We start from the raw sequence: 23,893 nt of genomic DNA on the forward strand, positions 1-23,893 counted from the left end.
AAAATGTCAAACTTTGTATGATGTGTGGAATCAAAATTTCACATTCAACATATCTGCAGCTTTTCAGAGGCTCTGTTACCTGTTTACGTATGTGTACATGAAAGTACATTCACTGAATAGTTCATCTACAGAATATTAAGGAACTTATGGATAATTACAGATCAGTTGGAGACTTCCAGTTTAGTCAGTGTCCATTATTCTCCCTTTATCTCTCTCTGCTGAGTTTTTGTAGTAGGAATCATGCCAGAAGGATTTGCTCTGTCCAGAATCTGGGCAGTGAAGTGCAGAAAGAGCCATCATACTGGCTTTAGAGATCCATCTGTTCTTCCTATGCAAATAATATTGCAGTACTGGAAAAACTGGCTACTTTGAACATCCCTTTATGACTATCACAGATCTTGCTTAATTAGTATCTTACGATAACTATCAGAATGTTTCAGTGTTGGAAAAAGCCCTGTATATCTCTCTCCAAAGACTGGTAGTGCCTTTATGTTAAATTTCAGACTTGTGTCCTACAGCCTTGTTCACAGTCCCTCTCCAGCAGTCCATTCAGGCTTGGTGGGGTTTTATTTGCCTTTTCTGTGGAAAAAATGCCTGTAGTGGAAACAGTGAAGACTGATAAAGCATTCTGAAGAATGGAATAAGTGGATTAGGATGTCTGCTGTATGAACAACTATTGCCTCTGAATCAGTTTCTATCATATATAGAAAATATGTAAGAATTAGGCATGAACAGGTGTTGGCTTGAACTTAACCCTTTGTATCACAAGAACGGATAAAATGTATGTGCAACTCCACTCTTAATGGCAGAGAATCAGATGAAGTAGGAAGCAAACACTGTATTGTGTTCATTCATGGAGTAGTGTGTGGTGTCATTCTGTGGAGGGCTCCAGGGGAGAAAGTAGACATCATTTATGTTGTGTTTTTTCAAGAGAAGATTATTGACTTCTAACAGTGCAGAGACAGCGTTTAGCACTCATTTTCAGTTATTAGTATGACTGAAAAGTTGAGCATTTAACAATGGCCCAAGTTCTTGAAGTTGTCCTCTGACTTTGTTTCCTGGACATGCTGGCTGGCCCTGGCCTGGAGATCACCCTCAATAGCACTTTTGCAGTAAAAAGGGAATATATTATTTTGCATAGAAATGTCAGGTGCAAATCTTTTTATGCTTCCTTCCCTTCTGCTACTTCCTTCCCTTCTGCTACTTCTTTCCCTCAGTTACCAATTTTAAAGAAGACTCCTGTGGGGATTTGGCACAAGGCAAATAGAGCAGCTGGCAATCCTAAACAGCAGAACAATCCTTTTAGTCCTTTTGCATTAATTGATCTTAAGTCGTTCCTTAAACTACATTGCTTTACACTAAGGTCAGTTTGGTTTTCAATCAGTTTGTAAATCATTATAGCAAATAGATGTTTTGGAACCAGCTTGCCCTGTTGCCATAATCTGATCTTGTTCTAGAGATAGGCTGGTGAAGGTGGCAAGCTGCTTCACAGTAGTAAAAGTAAGACCACATATAGTGTGAAAAGTATAAAAAGGTTTGCAACATATTTCTTAATTGTTTTGGAACTGGAGAGCAAAATGAGGGTTGCACTGCATATTTGTGATTATTATTCTGGGTGACAAATGTTCAAAATAACCTTTAAGCCTCACTCCAAATTTTAAGTATGACATTACAAACCGCCTCCATCACAAAGCTTATAGTGGACAGACAGTGTGTATTTTGTACTAACCACAACTAACCATCTTACAGTAGGATTCCTTTTAGAAAGCAGTCAGCATGTGATGTGGACAACATTCAATAATGACCTGCCAGATTCTGACCTCACCCTGGTTTCACTCCAGCAGGAACTCCAGTGGAGTTAGAAGAAGTCAATGGGATTACCTGAAATTTACACCACAGAATATTAATTTGGAAGCTGGCCCATGCCTGGCTAGCATCTCCTGAAGCAATGTTTCTATTCTAGCTGTTCTTTGAAGTTGATATTCTTCTGGTTATGGTGGTTAGAAGACTACCCTAACTTTATTTCAACAAAAGGTGGTTATCCGGTAAAAGTGGAACATTAAGTAGTAATAACAGTTTGTCTGTTTTCAAATTTCGCATGCTGTATTCTTCTGTTAAGCTACAAGTGAATTTGAATCCTGTTTCAGGTTCTAAACATAGAAAAGGCTAATTTCAGAATGGGGAATGATGTATAATCATCAGCAAAACAATTAAAAGCAACATAGACTCTAGTTCTTCTGAAAGTATGGACTGGACAGAACCATTAGTATGTACAAGTTGATAATTCTAAAAATGGTGAAGCATTAGTTTAATGAACTGCACTGAATAATGGATTTTAGTCTGTTATTTCACATAACTCTTTCCAGAGTAGACACATGGTCAAATATATATTTCCTCCAATTTTAAAGCCAAAGAATATGCCAGAATTTTCCCAGAATTCTAGGTTCTGTGAGTTAGGGAAATGTGAATGTATCCTATTGGTCATTACTATTCATAATTATAGATTATTAGTAAAGATTGCTAATTCTCCTAATGCAAGAAAAATGAACATTTGGTAAATTTTAAAGTCCAAAAGGCAGGTGAAAGGACTGTGGATTTATTTTAAAATGTTATTTTTTAAAAACAATTTTCACAGTTTGTGAACTAACTGGTTTTTTAGTTGTGATTGGTGGAGCCTGAGGAGAGGCAGAGTACTGTCTGATGGTGTGAGGTTATTTATTTCTCTGAGCAAACACCTCACCTTACAGACTCATCTGGGTATTGATTTTCCTGGGAGAGAGAACCATGCCTGAGAGTAAGTCATAAGAGTTAGTCACTTTGTAGAACTCAAAAATGCATTTTAAACACTTCTAGAGGGGGAAGTTTTTCCTTTATACCTTTGCAAGTCTATCAGTGTGGAATCATGGGAGTATGAATTCATATTTGCCATCAAGGGTATAAGTGAGTTTTTTAGACCATGTGTTATTTATTTGCAGAGTTAAACTTCCCTAAGAATCACTAGTGAGCACTTCAGAACAGAAGATTACCCTTACAATGAGGTTTTAAATTCTGTTCCAATTCAGTTTCTTTACTCTCTGTTTCTTTCTTCATTTACCTTCAGAATCCGTTTACAGCACATAAAGACAAATTAGAAAATAAAGCTGGTATAATTGAACATATTGTTTGGGTTGTTTGTAATAGCTCTTGAGAGAGAAGGCATTCATCTGAATATTGTGTTAGGATTCATACTTTCTACTTCAGTTGCTTGCTAAGTCACATAGTGCACTGGTTATATGGAAAGAAACTTCTAAACAAAGTCAAGATATGGAAATATATATCTAATTTCACTCTTATGTATTCAGTCTCCCAATTATATGATGCTGTAGTGACATCCAAAATCACCAATTCAATTAAGGACTATAGAATAGGCCTTTATACATTCTATACCTCCCAGCACGATTATCTTCTGTCTCCCCTTCCTGAATAGCAACAATATACTCAGGGCTTTCTCTGATGCCTTCCAGGTCTGCTGTCAAACTTAGTGTGTGACTGGATGTAGCAGACGTATAAGGTTCTTCCCTGAAGATGGGAATGGAATCAGCTTTTCTGGAAATACATGTACCATATTTTAGGGGTGGTGGCAGGATTTCCTTTGGTAGTTCAGAAAACCTATATCTTCTTTTAATAATACTATTAAAATTTCTTCCCTGTATAAGATCTCTTTTTGATGTCTAAGGTCAGACTGAAGATGGGAATAAGAATGAGGGTTCTTAGTGTATATTGATGCAGTTTTACTTTCTCAAATGACACCTCATGTGGATGACTAATTCTGCCCCTTTCTGCCTTCTCCAAACCATGGTGAAGTCGAATAATTGCACAGATTTTAGACTACTTAGAATGGTTGACCTTTAAGCAGAAAATGATTTTCAGTCCTAGTTAGAGAGGAGATTGTACTTTGCTGTGGTAATTAAGAGAACTGGGATATTAAAGTTAGTTTAAAGTATATTCATGGAAATGAACTGCATTAATATTAGAATTTAATCATGATGCAAGAGTATGATTGAGAATTTTCATATGTGAGGAAGAAATAAATGTCAGTCACTCATCAGTACTGAGCACACCAATGGCTTAAGTTAACCCCTTTTCTTCTCATTGCAACTGGCTGGGAACCTCCAGATGTTCATCTACTGCGTGTCATCCCAGCCCTGGCAGTTTTCATCTGAAAGCTGTTAATTTCTTAAGATGAGCTAACTCTGTTGCTTGAAATCAGGAAACTTAAACTGTCAGATAAACTACTCACAAATGCATGTTTGTACCCTTGTTACTCAAGGAGAAACAATTTTATTTTGGAAATAAGGAAGAATTGAGCATGTAACATCAAATCAATTTTAAATTTAAGTAGTTCAATCAGTTGCTGGAACTTTTAATTGATATATTCATGTGTTTCCCTCAACCTGGAGAGAAATCACTTAAATGCTTAACAATGTCACAGAATAGGAAAAAGATACTTTGAAAGCATAAAAAAATGGTGAGGGTGGGTTCGGTTTGATTTTAAATATTTGACATGTATCTGAAACTTAAGATGCTTCAGACAGGCAGTGGCCCAGCTTGTCGTGCATACTTGTTGGATCCTCTGTTGGATCTACAAATGTTCATAGACCCACTTGACCTACAAACTAAAATGTCGTAAAAATGTCATTTTAATCATCGGTTGTGACTGACCGTGTTCCACAAACCCAGGACTTCCACAAATGGTTCATACCTGAACCTCTCATCTTCTGTGAGTATTAAACCCTACTTTCATTTGAAAAGCTCCATATCAGGGAAAACCTCCAACATAAAACTTACTTTCTGCCCTGGATTTTTGATTCTTCATCCTTGATGTACATTTAAGCCAATGCTGCACATTTACTGATTTTTACCCACTTTGGTTATAACAGATGTACTAAGCAAATTTGTCCCCAAAATGCCATTAGTGAAGCAATGTTGAAGAGAGTTGTTCCTTGAAGAAAAAAATCTGTTAAGAGACTATTGAAAAGACAGAAATTAGTAAGGTGGTGCTGTCTGACTCTCTTCCTGTAATACTAGGCTATTTAAATTTTCATTCAAGTGTAACTGACATTGATGTAAAGGTGATAAATAATTTACTGAAGCTCTCAATTACTAACTGAAGCTCTAAAGGAAGACCTCAAAAGCCTGCAGATTGTGAGGGACATGTACTCTGGTTCTGTGCAGGCTGAACTGGTCCTACCTCGGCAGTTGCATATTAGCACCTGGCTGAGCTTTCAAGATTTGCTTTTGAGCTTTTTTTCCTCTGAATAACTGCATCCTCACCTGGCGTGCTGTCCCCAAGGCTGCTCAGTGACTACAGAAGAGAGTGCTACAGTGACAGTTTCAGATGGCAGTAACACCCAACCACATATGTACTCAGATCTGCAGGTTGAGCAAAAGATTTTCTCCCCAAATTTGGCTATTTCCCTCCTTCAGTCATTATCATAGAATCATAGAATAGATTGGGTTGGAAAAGACCTCCAAGATCATCAAGTCCAACCCCTGAACCAACTCCAATTACTATATCATGGCACTAAGGACCACGTCCAATCTCTTTTTAAAAACCTCCAGGGATGGTGAATCCACCACCTCTCTGGGTAGGCCATTCCAATGCCTGATTACCCTCTCTGTAAAGAATTTCTTCCTAACATCTAACCTAAACCTCCCCTGGCAGAGCTTGAGCCCATGTCCCCTTGTCCCATTGTTGGCTGCCTGGGAGAAGAGACCAACCCCCGCCTGGCTATAACCTCCCTTCAGGTAGTTGAAGAGAGTGATGAGGTCCTTCTCCCCTCCAGTCTCACCCAGAGCAAACAAATGAAAGAAACAACAACCCACAAAATAAAGCAAAACTAGGGAGTGTAAGAAGGGAACAGGTCCAGTAGAGGTTCTCCATGACTTCTCTAATTTTCCTTTTGCAAAGAGTTTCACTGTTTTCAGTCTATGATTCTTGTGGTTTGAAGATATTAGTCTATGATTCCTGTGGTTTTCAGCCTGACTGAGATAGTGCTACAGCCTAAGATAGATAGCTCAGCTAACACAATTAGTAATACCAGATGATGATTTATGAATTGGCTTGTTGATTCTGAAATGGTTCATCCCTGTAGTGCACAGGGAGGTGTGTAAATTTTGATCAGTTTATATTCAAAACTTCTTTCAAATGGGACTTTATAAACCCTAAAATTGTTTTTCCAACTTACTGCTTAGAAACAATTATAGCAAAAAAAGAAAAATTATTTTTAAATATGCTAAGAAAAAAGAGACTACTGTCCTTGGAAATGCTGTTAACACATTTACAGAATCTCAGAAAGCCACACAATAACTGTGTATTTAAAATCTGCAGCTCTTCATCAAATTTACTCAGATAATTTTGTATATAAGAGAAAACAAAACATATTCTTTAGTATTGCTTCTTAAGCTGCCTTGGACTTTACAGGTCTTGTTTTGGCAGTTCTCATGCATGATAGCAGGCACAGAGAATAAGGGTGCAGCAAATATTGGAAAAGAGGTTGGAATGGATTTTTCTTTTTCTCCTTTTCTCCTTTCTTCGTGTCTTTCTCCTCCTTGATTTCCTTTCTTTCCTCTCCTTTCCCCTTTTTCTTCTTTTTCTTTCATCCCTACTTTTCCTTTCCATCTCTTTCTTTCTTTCTCTTTCTTTCTCTTTCTCTGTTCTTTATCTCTCTCCATGTTGGTTGGTTGGTTGGTTGATTTTAACTGTCCTATGGCTTATTATAGATACAATCATTTTACTTTGAAACTATAACCATTTATGAAATAACATGGAATGCTTTCAGCCTAAAAGGGGAAAAAAAAAAGGAAAAATATTCACTGAAGTATTTGTAGGATTCTGTTTCGAAATTATGCTTGTATTGAAAGGAAAACAAAAGTTAATCAAGGTGTTATTTTTTAAACCTATTATAAGCTTGGAAAGCAAAATTACATATCTCATTTTGATTAACAATAGTTACTCGATCCACACAATGTAAAAAGGGATTTTTTTCAAATATTTTTCAAATTCAACCATAAAAAGTCAATTATTTGCATAGCTGTAATCAGAATTGTAGCTATCCATGCTTCTTTCGTCACCTTCCCATCCTTCCTTTCCCTCCTCCCAGAGAATTGTGCTACAGTTTTGTTATAGATCAGTTGATCTTTAAACATTTTTTGTTGTAGGCTCAGTGTGCTCTGTTATGTTTCAATTAAAAAAAAAAAAAAAGTCATTTTTAATCCAAAATATGAAGGTCACTAATTAGCTCATTTTTGTTCCATGACAGAAGAAACAATGTTAACTTCCGTAGCATCTAAACTGAATATAAATGCCTCATTAATCTTAGACATATCAAAGCAAGTCTTCAAAGATGGATGACAATGTAGAAAAATAGCCCTAGAGAGGAAGACACAGAAAGATTAGACAGTGTTTATTATCATAAAGACATTCTTACGTGCTTTATAGACTAGGTGATATCAGGGCACAGTGCAAGGTTTTGAAGAAGTAAGGCATTGTGTATGATGCCTTAAAAGACAGAAAATAACTCCCTAAAACTCTTTTTGAGTACTAGAAAGCAAAAAACCCTCATTTATTACAGCATGCCAGATGCACAGGAATATTTTCCAAAGTGTGCATGCTGAACAACATAGGTGTTACAACTTCATACTATCATCTAATTACTGTATTTGAACATTACCTCATCTGTTACACCCATTTCCCAAACCATCCCTCCCATAGTACCACCCTCACCCTATCCCTGACACACCACCCAAAGCTGAGTCAGAGGTCTCAAAGACCACTATCTTCATCTTCTCTTCCTCTTCCTCATCTCCTTTGACACAGTGTTATACCCTCTGGAATGGTTTCAAGGCTTCTGGGTGGCTTTGACCGGTTCTTGTCAGATGTTACATCTCTTTCTCAATCCAGTTCACAGATAGAGAAACCCTTTACCTCATTAAAACTATTGAAATTAAGAAAAAAAAAAGAAGATAGAAAACTGGTACAAAAGCACTAGTAAACTGGATTTTAGGCTACATGTGTAAATAGCGAGGTTGATTTCAGAATTCCTGCCTAAGCTATGCCAGAGGCTCTTTAGTTTTTACATTAGTTTATATACTTGGTCAACAGAAAGCTTCCTTCTAGGACAGGGTGCTTCCACTTGGTTGCTATATATTTTATTGCTTTCTTCTCAGGGGTTCCTTGGAAATGCATTAGGAAGCACACTCAAAGTCCAACTGGACTCAAAGCAGTGCCCTGAAACAAAATTTGTGCAAACATGAAGCAGCATCTCATCTGGTGGAAGCAATCTGCAGGTGATTCAGTTTTCATTTAAATGAATTAAACAAATCAATGGATCATTTGGATTTTACCTAATCATGTATAAGTCGGAGATGAAAACTTATTCGTTAAAATTGAGGGCTAATTATTTCTTAGAACTACTACACAGCTGGTCACAGAAGTTTTCCTATGTAAAACTAAGGATATTGATATTTTTATTCATTGCAGTTAGACTGGGAAGTCAAAGTTGATGGGTTTGTGGGTTGTATTTGGGAATATTTCAATAGCAAATATACAATATTAATTACATAAGATAATATAATATATAAGCCAAAATGAATAGGGATGAAATATTAAAATGCTAATGGTTTATTTCCACACATTTATTACAACTTCTTCAATTGACATGTTCTGACAATGCACTTTAATTATAATGAAGCTGTCTTTCCAGTTGAAGAATCTTCCACTGTAGTAATTAAGATTTTCTTAGTTTTTCAGTCAAAGTACTCTAGAGAATTGCTTATTCTTTCAAAGTGTTTCTTTTCAAAGAAAAAAAAAAAGAAATAACAGTTATTTTATAAAGGGTTTGTCGCTGTTAAATCTAACTTAAGTAACTCTCTCATGAAATCAGGATGATTTCTTAATGTTTCTTAGTCAAAAAAACCCAAACCAAAACAAAACAAATAAACCACTAAAAAATCAACCAAACAAAGCCACAATATAACAAACTATTCTTACCTTATCAACAACCTTCTATAAATATTCTAGGAGCATATGAGAAAGTTGAGACTGGTGACTGTTTTGTGGTTGTATTTTTTTTCAGAACATTTTAAACATCATCTTAAATCCGTTTTATACTTTATTTCAGTCATCTGGCTGTAAAACAATTTACCATTCACAGGCTAGTTGTTGTAGCTGTGAAAATTTGTGAACTATAATATCCTGACTTACAATTTATCCATGTTTCTTGTCTAATAATATTTTTTTTATATCAGAGAAATTGAAATATTGAAAATAGATGAAACTCAGTAATATCACTTATACTGAAGAGACCAAATCATATTTCTTCACTGGTTGAACTCATTTTTTACTCTATTTCCTGAATGGAACTTCAAGAGACAATGCTAACATTTTCTTTTTGCCTATTGGTATTCCTGATAAAACCTCAGAAAGGAGATTAAAATATGATTTCTGCAATATTGATGATTTCTGCAGTGCTGTGTCCCAGTGCTAGCTTTGTCCTTTGTTGGAAATTTTTATTTGATAATTAGAAGTTTAATTTGAAGGACCATCATTTGGCTTTTAAAGGACTACCCTGTTTATAGGAGATTATACTGGAAAGGTGCATGAGCTATCTTACAAATTAAAAAATTCTTTTATGCTTCCACAAAAAGAAATGTGAGAAGAGACCACAGTTTCAGGTTCTGTTTTATTAACAAAGCTATGAAATGACAGTTCCTTAAGTGAAACTGAGAAAATTTAAAAAATAGTAAAGAAAAAAAGAGAGACTCTGGTCTCCTATATAAACAATAGCCTTTGCCTATTACATCCTCACATTGTAATTAGATTTATTATGGCTGTATGCTCATGGTTTGAGTAAGTGGAATATGTGATGTGAGTTTAATTGGCTTATGTGTTGTGCTGAGTTCACTAGTGAATTAGAGCCTGCCTTGTCCTGCTGCTGTAGAAAGCATCTCTTGTAAAAAAATCAACCATTCCACCTCAATCTTTCAGAAATATTCCACTGTAAAAAATGCCCGCATTTTCTAAATTATATTGGAGACAACCCATCCAACAAAGTAGCTATTACCTCCTGCATTTCCTCTCCTTCTCATCATATTTGAGAAATCTCTGTTCTTCTGGGTCTAGTGCAAAACCCGCTCATCAAAAGCACAAATTCTCTTTTTATTCCTGCTACAGGCTTCAGACTATTTCTAGCTGCTCAGAGAATGAATAACACTGGGCAGCTCATTTCATGTGTCTGTGTCTTTATATAGCAGTTCTGTGAATAGAAGGAATAAATCTTAACCCATCTCTGAGACTGCTGAATGAAGTATGCAGTAAGAGCATCATTTGTAATGAATATTACAGATACTCAGAAATAATCATATGTAGTAATAGAATAGCATACTTGCCCATACTTTAGGTCTTCCTGCACGTACATTACACCAATCATATCAAGGTGAATTATGTCTAGGGAATTGGAATTTACAGTTGAATGGTCTGAATTTGTTTCTCTTTTCCATTTACTTTTAAAAACAATTGTGAGGTCTATTTTAATGTTGCCAAGAATAATGATCAGGTCTAAATGGGATTTAAACATAAACAGGTAAAAATAGGGGGAAATTAATTAAAACCTGATCCAAAGAAAATGTTCTTATCCAGTACAAGATCTTATGGAGACTGAAACCAGCTGATAAAGTGTATGACTGTCTTTGAGGGATCTGTTACTATTAATACCAGGTGTTCACTGCATTTCTGTAAAGGCTTTTTACAAACTTCTCCTATTTATAGTAGAACATCTAGACATTTTTTTCCAAAAGTGGATAGTGAAGAGTAAATCATTGAAGTACAAGTTTCTGGTAACCATTCCCTTGCTAGAGAGAGAATTGATGGCAGTCTCAATTAATACACTTTATGGATTTTATTGTCTTATTATCTCAGGAGTGGAGAGTGACACTGTATTTCAATCATGCGGCAATAATTAAGAAATACATAACATGCAAATATTTGTCAGAATCTGTGAGTAATCTAGACTGAACCATGGTCTGACATCCTGTCTGGTCAGATGACATCATTTGTGCATCCTAAGTTCAAATTTCCTTTTTGTTTGAAATCAGTAGACATGCATGGATAGTTAAGTCCTGTCTGCTCCCCTAGGACATCCATTGTATTGAGGACTTTAAAAAACAAACAAAAGTTAAGTCTGGTTTTGCCAGGTTAGTTTATGATTATGCAACAGTTCTCTTTATTTCTTCTTGCTTTTTTAAGGAAGAGAGTTCAGTTTTGGTGTTGATGAGCTCTATACATAGCTCTGGCTGGGCTTTTTGTTGCAGGATTTATAAAAATATATACATGTGTGTGGAGCATTCTACAGAATGCATATAAAATGCACATAAATTGAGCATTGAAATAAAATGCAGTAATAAGTATAACCTGTTTAAAATAATATACTTTGAGTAGAACTGTTTTCAGTACTATTTTGACTGACTAAGAGTGTTGGATTTTTTGTAATATACCTATATCAAAATATTTGGTACATGATGGTTTGTAGTTTTCCCTTGTCTGTTTTGCAGGTGGCATGGTATGATACTTCCAAAAATATAAAAATTAGTAATAGAAATGTCCTAGTCTTTGCTTTAGAATAGATCAGTTATGTACAAAATTTGAATTTGTCTTATATGGTTTTGGACAAAAGGTAAATTATGCCTTAAATTAAAGAGGTGTGTGCACAAACTGTGCACATTTGCATTGCTGAGCTCTGTGATTTTCTTTCTCCTTTATCCCATATGGACTGAAGACAATGATAAAGTTCCCATGATTTCAGCAGTTCAGGATCAAGACATGGTTCACAATACTCAGCAGAGTAATTTAAAACAAAATTTGCCATTGCTGATTGCATCATACGTAACTTGTTTTTAAAACCCAATTTCTAACATGTCCTTAAAATCCCAGTGCTTGGGGCATAACTCAGTGTACTGAGGTCCAAGAGGTGGACCTTTGTTTGGTGTTGGAACAGAATCCTGTCTGCATTCTGTTCCCTGTACTCTCTGCTTTGCACTTCAGGGACCTGACCCACAGTGACCAATACCAACATACATTTCTCAGGAATAAAGTGGAGAGGGTGAAAGTATCTAATAAAGAAAGTCACTGTACTACCAACCTTGACTGTCACCCCACACCTCAGACTGAAATACTTACTCTTTCTGAAACCTTTTCAGAGATAGTTTCCCAAACCTATATATCCACAAGTTGCACAAACAAGTGCTAATGGACTTGAGTTCTCCAAACATTTTGAGGCCACATAGTCACAGAGCCCAGATTGGATCACCACAGAGGCTGGGGCAGGAATGTATATATGGGAGACGGAGGAGAATCAGGCCTTTCCCAAAGGATTTCTACCTTTCTTTCACACCCAGTTTGCACCCTGCACGTGGCCAGATCTGTGGTACTGGTCTCCTTCTGTTCTGCAGTGGTTTATACACAATGTTTTCTGAGCAGAAGGACACTGGACTTCCTTGAAAGTAAAATCTAAAGGTGCACATGTACCTGTTTGGGAAGAAGTGGTTTTGAAGGTTCTTATCTCCCTGTGAGGTCTATAGACAGTCTGTAATTAATGTAACATCGTATTGTCAGGTGTTTGCAACCATATATTTCCATCTGTGAAAATCTAGCCTGCCCTAAATTTCAGTGAAAGGCAAATGTTTCTGAAAGCACAGAGCTGAACCCACAGAAGACTTACTGCAGTTGTTTGAAATGTGAAATTTAATTTATATTTAAGGAAATCAAGACTCATGGACTAAATAGTTTTTGTTGTTATGAAGCCATTGGATTTACACTAGGAGTGGATTTGGCCTTTATACGTTATCATGTAGAAGCTGTCATAGCTCTCAGATTCTTCTTACAGAGGAATAGGTTCCCATAAACCATGTAATCTCTTCCATACCAGACTGTGCATTTGATTTCCTGCCTCTCCAGGAAATAAAAAACTGATGTCTGCTATATAGGATAAGGCCAACATATGAATCAGTACTTCCATATATCTAGAAAAGTGTCTGACTGTTGGTTCTGGTGGGGAATGGCATTATTGTTATTTTCTTCTTTTTATCAAGCAGATTAAATAGATTTGAAAATTCCTCAGTCAGCAGTAAATAAGTGGAAATATCATCACAAAATAGGAAACCAGCCGAAGAGCTGAATTTTTGGAAGTCTCTAAAATGGCACTAAGACTGCCAATGTAATGGAGGCTTACCAAGACATCTGAACTAGTGTTTGTATCTACAGATATTTGTATCTCTTAGAGGTTGTGTTAAGGGCGAAGAGATAATGATAGAAAAGATGCAGCTGAATATGTGCCTGCTTAATTAATTTTGATGTTGTAAATGTTCTAGGTATTGCTCTTAGCAGGATCATGTTAACCTTTACTGTGTGGTCATTCTATTGTAGTCCATCCATGTTGTTCCATTATTCAGCCCCTGAGGACTGTTTATGAAGTGTTTGTGTGCTACTAGAGTTACAGGATGAGTGTTTCAAAATGAGCATGCAATTTATGTAAAAAGAACTGCACTTGTATAGGTGTAAGACAAAAAAAAGTTGTTGATAATCTTTAGTGCACACTATTTCCCCAGATGCTTTACAAATTAAAATAACAAGCCATAAGAATTAAATGATAAAGAGGGAGAAGAGGGAATTGAGAAGAAATGGGGTAAGTAGTGGTGAAGGGTATTTTCAGTTGGGATTGTGATATGAAACAGAGAGTTGCAGGAACAGAGACATAACAGGAGTCTAATCCAGACAACATGATCTGCAGGGACTAAATTGTCCCTCACTATTTAGAGTGGAATTTTGTGTATTGCCATTTCTTTAGTGAAATGTATTAGACATGTAACACAAATATTTAGAACTGAGGCAATTGTAATAGTCCATGGATACTTGCAGACATCTCAAACTCTAAAATGTCATTTTATGCAAACAAGCAGGATGAGAGCAGTATCAGTCAGGGTTCTGCCCAAACCGCACCTTTGGAGCAGTATCCCAGCTAGTCTGTCAATGATTCAGGTGATAATAAAAGATAAGAACCCTGTAAATGCAAGCAGTCAGTCTCAGTCTTGTTATTGTTATTTTTACTATCCTGTGCTTGTCTGCTATCTGTAGCTTGAAGTGTTTCTGATTTTGGACTCAGCAACTTTTCAGCAGAAGAAGATAACGTCAGTGTTTTAAATTTCTCATTCCTATGAGCTAAAGATTGTACAAGCACGTAGATATATGATCCCTTCAGAAGAAGAAGGTCACAGAGAGGAGGCGAAGCAGCACTGCCTTTAAAAATTGCAGCAATGACAGTAAATGTCTGCAGAATTACTCTACAGGAGAGAGAACTTCTGCCTTCTTACAATGTGCTCAACATGTCCATCCTCAGGAGTGAGCTATTTGTGCCCATAAATTGGCATATTTATAGCTCCTCTAGCTGGCCATAGACATGGAATCCGAAATTAGTCCTCCTTCTCTTCCTGAGTAGGTGGAATTATTTTCAGAGCAGTCAAAGTCTTTTAAAGTCTCAGGAGAAATATTTTTACATGGCTGATGCAGAGTCCTTAAATGGAATTGCCTTCAGGGGGTTTCACGTATGTTTCAGTTGATTGCATATTTAAAATCCAATCTGATGAAAGCAGACAATCACTTACATAGTGAAAAAATTTCAGGAAAGATCAGCAGAATTTATGTTTTCAAACAAATCTAGAATAAGGAAAGATTGTTATATGTTACAGGCATATTTTTATAATATAGATACTTAGTATATATTCATCTGTATTGCAGACAAATCTGTCATATAAAACTCAGCAGTAATATGTAATAAGCAAATGTAGCTATTTCACCTTATGATGCTCATCTTTATGATAATGAGTGAAAAAAACTGTATACATCTTTGCAAATGGTGATAGAAGTAGCAATGTTCTTCCAGACTTTCACTTTAAATTATCCTTAAGGAATTAATAAGCTACTATGAAGTGAGCAGACAATGCTGAGATATCTTGGTTGTTCTGCTAAAGTCTACCCAAAAAGAATTTTTGCACACTTTTCACCTCTTGGCACTTTATTTTGAAAATTGTTAGCATGTCTTGTGGACATTCCATTTGTCTTCAATGTATGTCTTTGCTTTCTGGTTAACTAGATTCTGAGCCCATTTTGGGGAAAGTAATCTGAACAAAAGTTAGTCATCCCCAACTTATTTACGCAGTTAGACAGTAGGTGGCACTTGCTTGGTCTGTCACATGTAACATGAGCAGAGTCGCTATAGACACTTAAGAAGATGCATTTCTTAAATGTTGGGTTCAGGGTGGACATCTCAGTGTATATAATCATATGAAAATTCTTTTGGAGTTGAAAGAGTGTTTTTTGTGATCTCCCTCTAATGAAACACCAGCTCCAGTATTCACTACCTCACCCATTATTTCTCTAACACTGCAGGGTAACATAAAGATATCAAGAATGGATTATTATTAATTTTTAGCTTGAATAACTTTTCAATCTATCCCAGCGTTTTCATGCTGTGGAAATAAGTACTAATAATTTTGCCACTGTTACTGACATAATATGATGATGAAAAAACTAGAGTAGAGTAAAATAAAACAGAACAGACTTTAAGAGGATTTTTCACGTGTGAGAGTGGTTGTATCCTAAAAGTTAAACGAAAACATAATTCAGTTTGTACATTCAAAGTCTAGGACAAGATCCCAGTAAAGTTTGAAGTTTTGGTGCATTTGTGCTATATTTACATATTAGACCCCTGAATGATAGGTGTTTTCTAAATAAAACTTTAAAATACAAACCCCAGAATTTCTGAGCATTTTGTTTCAGTCTTTTTATCCTGTTTCTCAAACTCAGCTGAAATCTGCAGTGGTGGCTCTAGGTGGCACATTCTAACTGCTTCACTAATGCAAATGGCTTATGAAGATGTCACCTCTGGGTCAGCAGTTCAGGCTAATGAGTCTGTGTACACTATATCAGGCTATATAGTCAATGTACATTGAATATATATGGGTGAGCTCATTCCAGTACCTGTTGGATTGATACGGAACATCACATTTAGAGGGAAAAATCAAGAAGTTAATGAGAAGAGACTGGAAAGCTGGTCCTTTCAATAGCACATGGTAGCAGAAGGCACAAGATATTTTTCCTTCTGCAACCTTAGTTTTGTTGTTTTCTTATGTGTAGAAGAGCATTGTGTTTGCAGTTTTCAGAGCAGACCTATCCACAGGTATTAAACAAGAATGGAGTTTTATAAGGAAACAGAGTGAAAATAGACAGTAATTTCATAACAGGTGCAGTATGTGCATTGCTCCCTGCCTTGCATTTATTTTAGGCCAAGTTTTTGTGTGTCAAACTGCACTGTGGGATGACAACACTTTTTGAACACTTTAACTGAAGCATTTTTGGTAATGCTTTGTATTGTAGTAAACTATTGTGAAAATAATAATAGAAAAAATTTTGAAACATAAGAAGCAAAGTTTCATTTTTTCATTTTCCCATTAGTTATCTTAAAATAAACTAAATTAACAAGCTGGGTTTAATTTTTATCTCTTTCTGCATATTGCTAACCAATCTGAAATCTGGAATATTTCTAATTATGTGACATAAAATGGTATAATAGTACCTTTTACTGCATGAAGGTGAAATTATTTCCCTTCATACTGTGAACTAAATTTAGAAGATCATATTCCGACTGGTGTAGAAAATTTATACAATGAATTGTCATTATGTTTCTGAAGGAATGGATGTTGGGGGGAAAAAATACTTGTGATATGAAAAAGCCTAGTATATCGAGGAAAGACACTGGGTACCTCTAAACACAGTGGGGAAAATGTTTGTACTTCGGGCATAAGGTGATATTTTCTTGTTCATCTTTCAAGGCTAAAAAGGCTTCCAGTACTTTAACTGAATTCCTCTGAACTCTGGAGTTTAAACATTTTAGGTAACACATTTAAAAAACTTCATTCTTTTATTCAATATTGCATTGCTAAAAACAGTTACATTAGTTGTATTGTCCATATTTTAGATGAACTGTCACGTGCACTGAGACTTCTTTTGCCAACTTCATGCCATTTTCTGCTTTCAGTCATTTGTAAAGTATGTTTTGCTTGTAGTTTTATGCTGTGTACTTTGCACTGGTTTATTTCTCTGGTCATTGCTTTTATTTAACTTTAAAAGTTACAAACAGGGCCTATATGATAGAATTATGTAATTTAATCTCAGCCTTGGTAAAACATCAATGTATGATTAATTCTATGATTAATTACCTTTTTTCCTGCTGGTCATGTTTTTGTGGCAAAGCATGTGAAGTAAAATCATTCAACAGCACCTTGTGGAATGCAGATTAAAACTCTAGGATGTGAAATGGGAAGAAGGATGAAATTACAAGACATTCTCTTTTTTCCAAGTAGAAACTAATTCCCAATCAGAAGAGAAATAGTATTTTTCCTAGTAGCCAATGTGTAGACATCATTCGATGAATAAATATAACATGATGTTAAGTTTTACAGGATCTGCCACACTATATTTATTTTACCTCAATACAAAATGTCAGCAAAAATATTATCTCTTCCAAAAATAAAATAGCCTTGTATAAGCATTTCATAAAAAAGCAAAGTTGTGCATTTGAAAAGTACCTCTTCATATATTGGATATGTTTTTCTGGCAAAACAGCTACATTTTATAAATTTGTAACCACCAACATAATAATGGGTAGCTCATTCAAAACCTTTTTAACAGAAACGTGGAATTCTCAGTAAGGATCTTTTGCAAACCTTCTTCATTTCATCATCAAAGTATCTTGTTAAATAAGCTGCAGAATCAAGAAGTCCATGGAGAATGAAAAGTTAATTTCAAATCTGTTAATTAAAGAAAAGTAAAGAAGTGTGTTACCGATGGGAAAATGTTAAGTCTCCTTCACATCTGTACCATCGTGCAGGTTAAGGAAAATGGAGAAATTACATATTCCCTCTAGGGCCCTTTTTATGTTACTGTGTTGTGGTGCCATTTGAGGTAAGCTTCAATCCAGTCATTAGTTTTCTTTGACAGCATAAAATAGTTTTATGTATAAAAAAATCATAGTATACTTATAAACCTGTTTGTGTTACTTCTGTGTTCCCTGTTCAACAAAACTGAATCATTATGCCACAGCACAAGGGAGATGGCTTTATAGGTTGAGATTTTAGGTTCATCTGTGTCCTGTTCCTTATTATGAGTATGATGTAACATCAGCATGCCTTGGAAAACATATAGCTTTACAATTGTGTACAGCCTGTTGTGTTGGTAACATGCCTTCTGTTAATACTAATTACCAAGGATGAGTTCCTTCAGGGCTCCTGCGGGGCCTTAGAAAAGCAGAGTGCTGAAGATCTTGCATATCTTCTTTCAATAAACATTACTGTGGTTACTTTTATATAATATTTCACTTTTTATTATGCACTTTATCTGTTAGCAGAAGGCAAATAACATTGTTTCTCATAAAGAACCAGATCATTGTTTAAAATATAATAATCTTCATTTCCTATTTTTGATTCCCATTGATTGGCTTACTGTAACCAAATTATAATATATTCCTTGGCTCCATTTTTACATCAGGTAACATTTTCTTAAATATTCCTGTTTACCAGGCAGATGGGGACAAGAAGGGATAGGTGTAATTATGCACTCATGATAGACTTCAGTGCACATGGCATAGTTATTGAGAAATCTGCTACCTGTTTTGGGAGTTGTGTTAGACAATCTCCCACATAGGGAGAGGAATAGGAATGATCTCTTCTAAATACAAGTTTTTATTATAGATACAAAAGCACAAAAATCTGAAGCAAAGTCTGGTGGTGATGATGCATTCAAACTTTGCTTGCAGGAAGGCAGCACAGTCCTGGGCATTTGTAATTGATGCAGTGGCTGCTTTTATTGATAAACTTTATTATCACAGGATCATCTAATAATTAGCCTGTGAAGGATCTCTGAAGATCATTTGAGCCAGCACTCCACTCCCAACAGGAACAACTGCTAAGTTATAACTGTCTTGGATGGTAGAGCGTGTCGCTCAAGACATTGTTAAGGTGACTTCAAACATCTGCAATGATATACAGTCTCTCTGGGATACCTGTTCCAATGCTTGATTACTTCTGATGTAATTTTTTTTCCCCCTCTTAGTATTTTCATTGATAGTGTTGGCTACTTTTTCTTTCTGTATATTTGGCATTAGGCTGAGAAAATTAATTCACCACTCATTCTTGGATGTCTCTTAAAAAAACTCTTCTATATCTATTGGCAGATCAAGTTTCAGTTGGAAGCAGTGGACTTTTTTTTTAAGCAAAGTAAAAGAATGACCAGAGAGTGACAGTTAGCAGTCTGATTGGTCACCAGTTCTTGAGCAGCACTGAGAAGTCTTTAGACTCTGGAACTTGAAATCCACGAAATACAAGTATGCAAGATAAGTGTCGTACATCTTGCAGACACTGTAATTTATCCCTGGATGGATAGAGGTATGCTGTTCAAATGGCTGGAAGCTGGTGCTTCTGTATCCATCTCATCCAATTACCTGCCTTTGAGAGAGGCAGCTTGAGGAAGAGTAGGGGTACACTACACAAAAATCAGTGTACTAATACTTCTGTAGCTAAAATCGTCACTAACTTTGTGCTGAATTCATAGTGTCAGAAGTTCTACAGCCAGAGGGGATCATTATGTTCACCTTGTCTGACCTTCTGTCTTACATAAAGGATAGATTTCTTCAACCATTTTTAACAATTAAGACAAATCCTTAAAGATACAGAGGATCAACTACATGATAATAATTCAAATTGTTAATTAGCCTCTTTATTATAAACATACACCTTTTTTTTAGTCTCAGTGCAATCGAATGGCCAGCTTCTTGCTACTAGATAGATCATGGTACTAAAAATTTTATGAAGCACATAATTATTCATTAAACCAAATGTCTGCTTTTAAAATATTTTATGATTGGAGACATCAGTCACTCTTCCATAATGTAAAATTCAAAATATTAACTAAATCCTTCCATTGCAAGTTTCTAGAACATACATACCCTGGACCTGCATCTGATTTGACTGATTTCTTTACTCTTCCGTCTCTCATCTTCCTGTTATCTGTTTATACTCTACTTACTGTAACAGAGTCAACATATTATGAGTTCATTTACTTTCTGTGTGTTTAAATCTGTTCATATAATAGCACAAAATCTTTAGGGACTGCAGGATCATTTGAAAAAGAATATATACGTGATTCTTATATTTTTCCTTCCATTTTTAATTGCTAGTAAATTTATTTCTAGTATATAACTATGCATCAGGTTTTACTGTACCTGTGTTGTCATTACCATTATGGAGTTAGTGAACTTAAGTAAGACTGACATATGTTTCAGCTTTTGTACCATTGTGACTTTCAACTTTTTCAAGAAAGATCAACAAGAGGACATTTATGTCATTGTAGGTTTTACTTTGTTAGAAGGGCAATCATAATTACTATTAAAATATCTAACAGTATAAACTTAGGTGAAACTGTTGTCAAAAATTAACACATCTACATAGTCAGCAACATTCAAGGTTAGAGAACCAAAGAATGAAGACAGATCCATGCTGCTATAAAACAAGGCCTTCTGGGGTAGTGCAGCATAGCGTGATGGCAGAGAACTTACTGTACATTTGTTCTCTATTCTTGTGTCTTCCTATTGAGGATACCTTTGAAAGAGCTTAGGATCCATTATGTTTTATCTAAGGATGTTTGCTTTGGGAACAATGAGTTCCATTTCATTCAATAAAATGTATTTCTTATTGAGATGGCCACCATGGAAAACCAGTTCCCTTTGCAATACTAATAGCTTTATCTTCATAGCATTTTCTCTGTGAAGTCTGGTGCATCTGCCCAACTTGTCTACTAATTTTACTTAGAGGGCATATTTATGGATCTCATACAGTTTACTTATTCTTCAAAAAAAACGACATCCCACAAGAAACTCCACACAAGAATCCATGAAGGTTTAATAGGTGATACAGTGATGCTTTGTGATGTTAGAGAACTAATTCACCTGCAGTGAATTCCTTGACTTTATTGGATTCTAAGACAGATAAAGCAGCAGTAAGATAGAGAGTATTATTTATTGTAAAATTTTAGACTGAAATTAATATTAAAGTATGAGGAAATTGTGCTATGTGATTTATAACCTTGATTTCAATTACTTGAATTTTTTTAAAGCCACAGGTCGACTTCTTGGCTGGTATAAATCAATAAAAATGCTGTTATTTATGATAGTTGCAGATATGATTACATATTGTTAGTTTCTTCATAACTCCATTCTTTCTTTCATATATTTCAGAAGAAAAGCCCCACAGCCATAAATCAGAATGTCAGGAGTTGTAGAATTGGTTCCTGCAGGAGATTTGCATCAGCTGAGCCCATTTAACTTGATTATTTTTTATTTGTAGCTGATCAAAAATTAAACACACTATACTGTGCTTTTACCTTCTTAAGTAGTGACAATTTGGACCTGCTTTGAAAAGATAAGAGATGGGTGTATATTTATTTTAAAGTTTTGTTAAATTACAGGGAAAAATGTAAAAGTGATACAGAATTTAGATTGTTAATAGATCATTTCAGATAGGAATATAACATACTCCCTCTAGTGATGAACAAGTCATTTCCAAATTCTTCATAAATTTATAAGAGGGCTTATTAAAAGTGTTGATGACTAGTAAACTTGGAAGAAATCTTTTGCGTTCTGTTGGTACATGGCATGCAATAGGCTTTATTGCATACATATTTTGAATAATATTTCAACAAGGAGTTGAAATGTTTCATTAGATGTACTTGAATTCAGAACTTCTGGACATATATCATCATCATTAGTTCCATTTTCTGTGAAGCTCCTGTGAATCACAGAACATATTGGTGGTGAATTAATTTTCTCTATACAGATAAAAATAAATTCACAGAAAACACAACTGTGAGTTAAATAATAAATAGGTCAATTTTCACTCATAATTCTTACATCCTTAAATCTTCATAAAGTGTCATTAAAATTCAATGTTCCTTATACAGATTGATGTGCAAGCAATGCATAGTGCAAAAATTAGATTCAATGGATATGCAAGAGGTAGGTTTATGCAGTAATTATAGCATTACTTCATGTATAATTATTATCTTTATTAGATGTAATTTAGCCAACCAGTATAATTTAGATACACAGGCATCTACTACTTTAATAAAAATATGCTTGCTGCCCTTGACAGCTTTGTGCCTTAAGCAAACACAGTGTATTGAAAACTCTTCTTCTTCTTCTTCTTCTTCCTCTTCTTTATGCTTTCTTCCTGTGGAGTTAGCAAACAAAGCTCTGTTGTTGCTGCCATTGTTTTATTCTACTTTCAGGAAACTGTTTACTGTAGCTAAAACAAAAAAGACTTTGGTTCTAGTAATTTTTCTTCCTCAAGGTCAACTAATTCAGCAACTAGTTCTTGACTTGGTTTTCAAAACCTCAAAAAGTGTTATTGTAATTTTCTTTTAAAATCAGGGAGGCTTTTATACTGGAATTCAAATTAAAGTCTTTGAAACACAGTCTTTTAAAATACCAAACAAAACCAAGAAAATTTCTTAAAACTAAGAAAACTAGTTAATAAGTCAATGAACTTAGTATTAAACTGGGGAGATTAGACATTAAATTCACAGTTTGATGTGAGCTCTAGTTACTTAGTCGTTGAAGATATGCTGACAAAGATGCTCTACCAGTGGTGCACCTATGTTTCCTGTGGGTTGATAGTTTTGTCTGGGGGATTTCCTGAGTTCCATGCCTGTTTGTGGTAAACTAGTACTACAAAGTGGGAGTTAAGGTTGAAATTCTATCTGGTAACCCGTCAGAGAAGGTACATGATTTGAACATTACTCCATGTGAGCTGGTTCAACAGCTGCACAAAAGAAGTCCTACTGAGTGGCAAACCTGAGGCTTGTTGGTAAATGAGGAGAAAAGTCACTCCCCATGGTGTAGATGACTCCTTCCTTCTGCTGAGCATGGTGGCACAAGAGTTGATGTTGTTAGTGTTGATGTGTTCATGTGTTGCTGTTCCCATAAAATACTGCAGCGATGCCTTGTCCTTCCAGAGCTCGTTGTTGTTCTCCCCTGGAGAACAGCAGTATTAGCTGAGGTTTGGCAATTGTGCTTACAGCAGTATATCCTGACTAGGACTGAGTGAGCACAGCAGTATTCATGTTTAAGCAGCTCAGTGACAAATATTGTGTGCTGCAAAAACACAAGGAAGGAGCTTGAGCCAAAATAAGCTGCCTGTCTTCCAGTTCTCCATCACAATACCAGTGGTAGCAAGTCAGCCCTGCAGTGTAAGTGTAGGGACACCATCTTTTCCTAGAAAGGATTACAATGCTGAAAAGTGTCCCAAAGGAGACAACTCTCCCCTACACATTCTTCAAGATTAAAAACATTTAACTTCTTTTTTCTTTTTTTTTTTTTTTGTTATGTGGATTTTCAGCATTATTGCTCTGAGTGCAAATGTTTCTACTACATTTGTGCTATATGTCCGAACTTCATTAAACTTTGGGCGAGTGATCTCTGAGACATATTTAATTTCTCTGATTTCTCTGAAGTAAATTTTAATTTTCACTGATATTAGTAAAGTTGAGACCAAGGTTAAACCTTATAAATTATTTCTAAGTAATGGATCAGCACTCCCTGAGTTTTGATGATGATGTATCTTTATGATATACTATCTTTCATTAATAATGCTTAAATGAAGTTTCTGCTTCAGTTTCACCAAAGAATGGAAGTGCTCAGTTGTTATGTAAATGACTGGGACATATGTGACTTCATGACATAGCTCATGACTTGGT

General features: G+C 35.5%; 1 protein-coding gene across 2 annotated transcripts in view; it reads left to right on the forward strand.

Annotated features, from left to right (window-relative positions):
- The window catches only part of MAGI2 (membrane associated guanylate kinase, WW and PDZ domain containing 2), a 390,999-nt gene that overhangs the window by 59,368 nt on the left and 307,738 nt on the right, over positions 1-23,893 (forward strand). The window contains exon 1 of one of the 2 annotated variants that reach the window (XM_051805039.1): positions 8,233-8,328. The exons of the other annotated variant lie outside the window; for it this stretch is intronic. Within the exon in view, the coding sequence (XP_051660999.1) occupies positions 8,292-8,328 (37 nt within the window). The 5' untranslated portion in view covers positions 8,233-8,291. Of the gene's footprint in view, positions 1-8,232; positions 8,329-23,893 lie in introns of those variants that run through there. 2 annotated transcript variants of the gene reach the window in all.

Source organism: Manacus candei, unplaced genomic scaffold (assembly GCF_025592945.1).
Source record: "Manacus candei isolate 608988 ecotype Guabito, Panama unplaced genomic scaffold, ASM2559294v1 h1tg000063l, whole genome shotgun sequence".
Lineage (NCBI taxonomy): Eukaryota > Metazoa > Chordata > Aves > Passeriformes > Pipridae > Manacus > Manacus candei.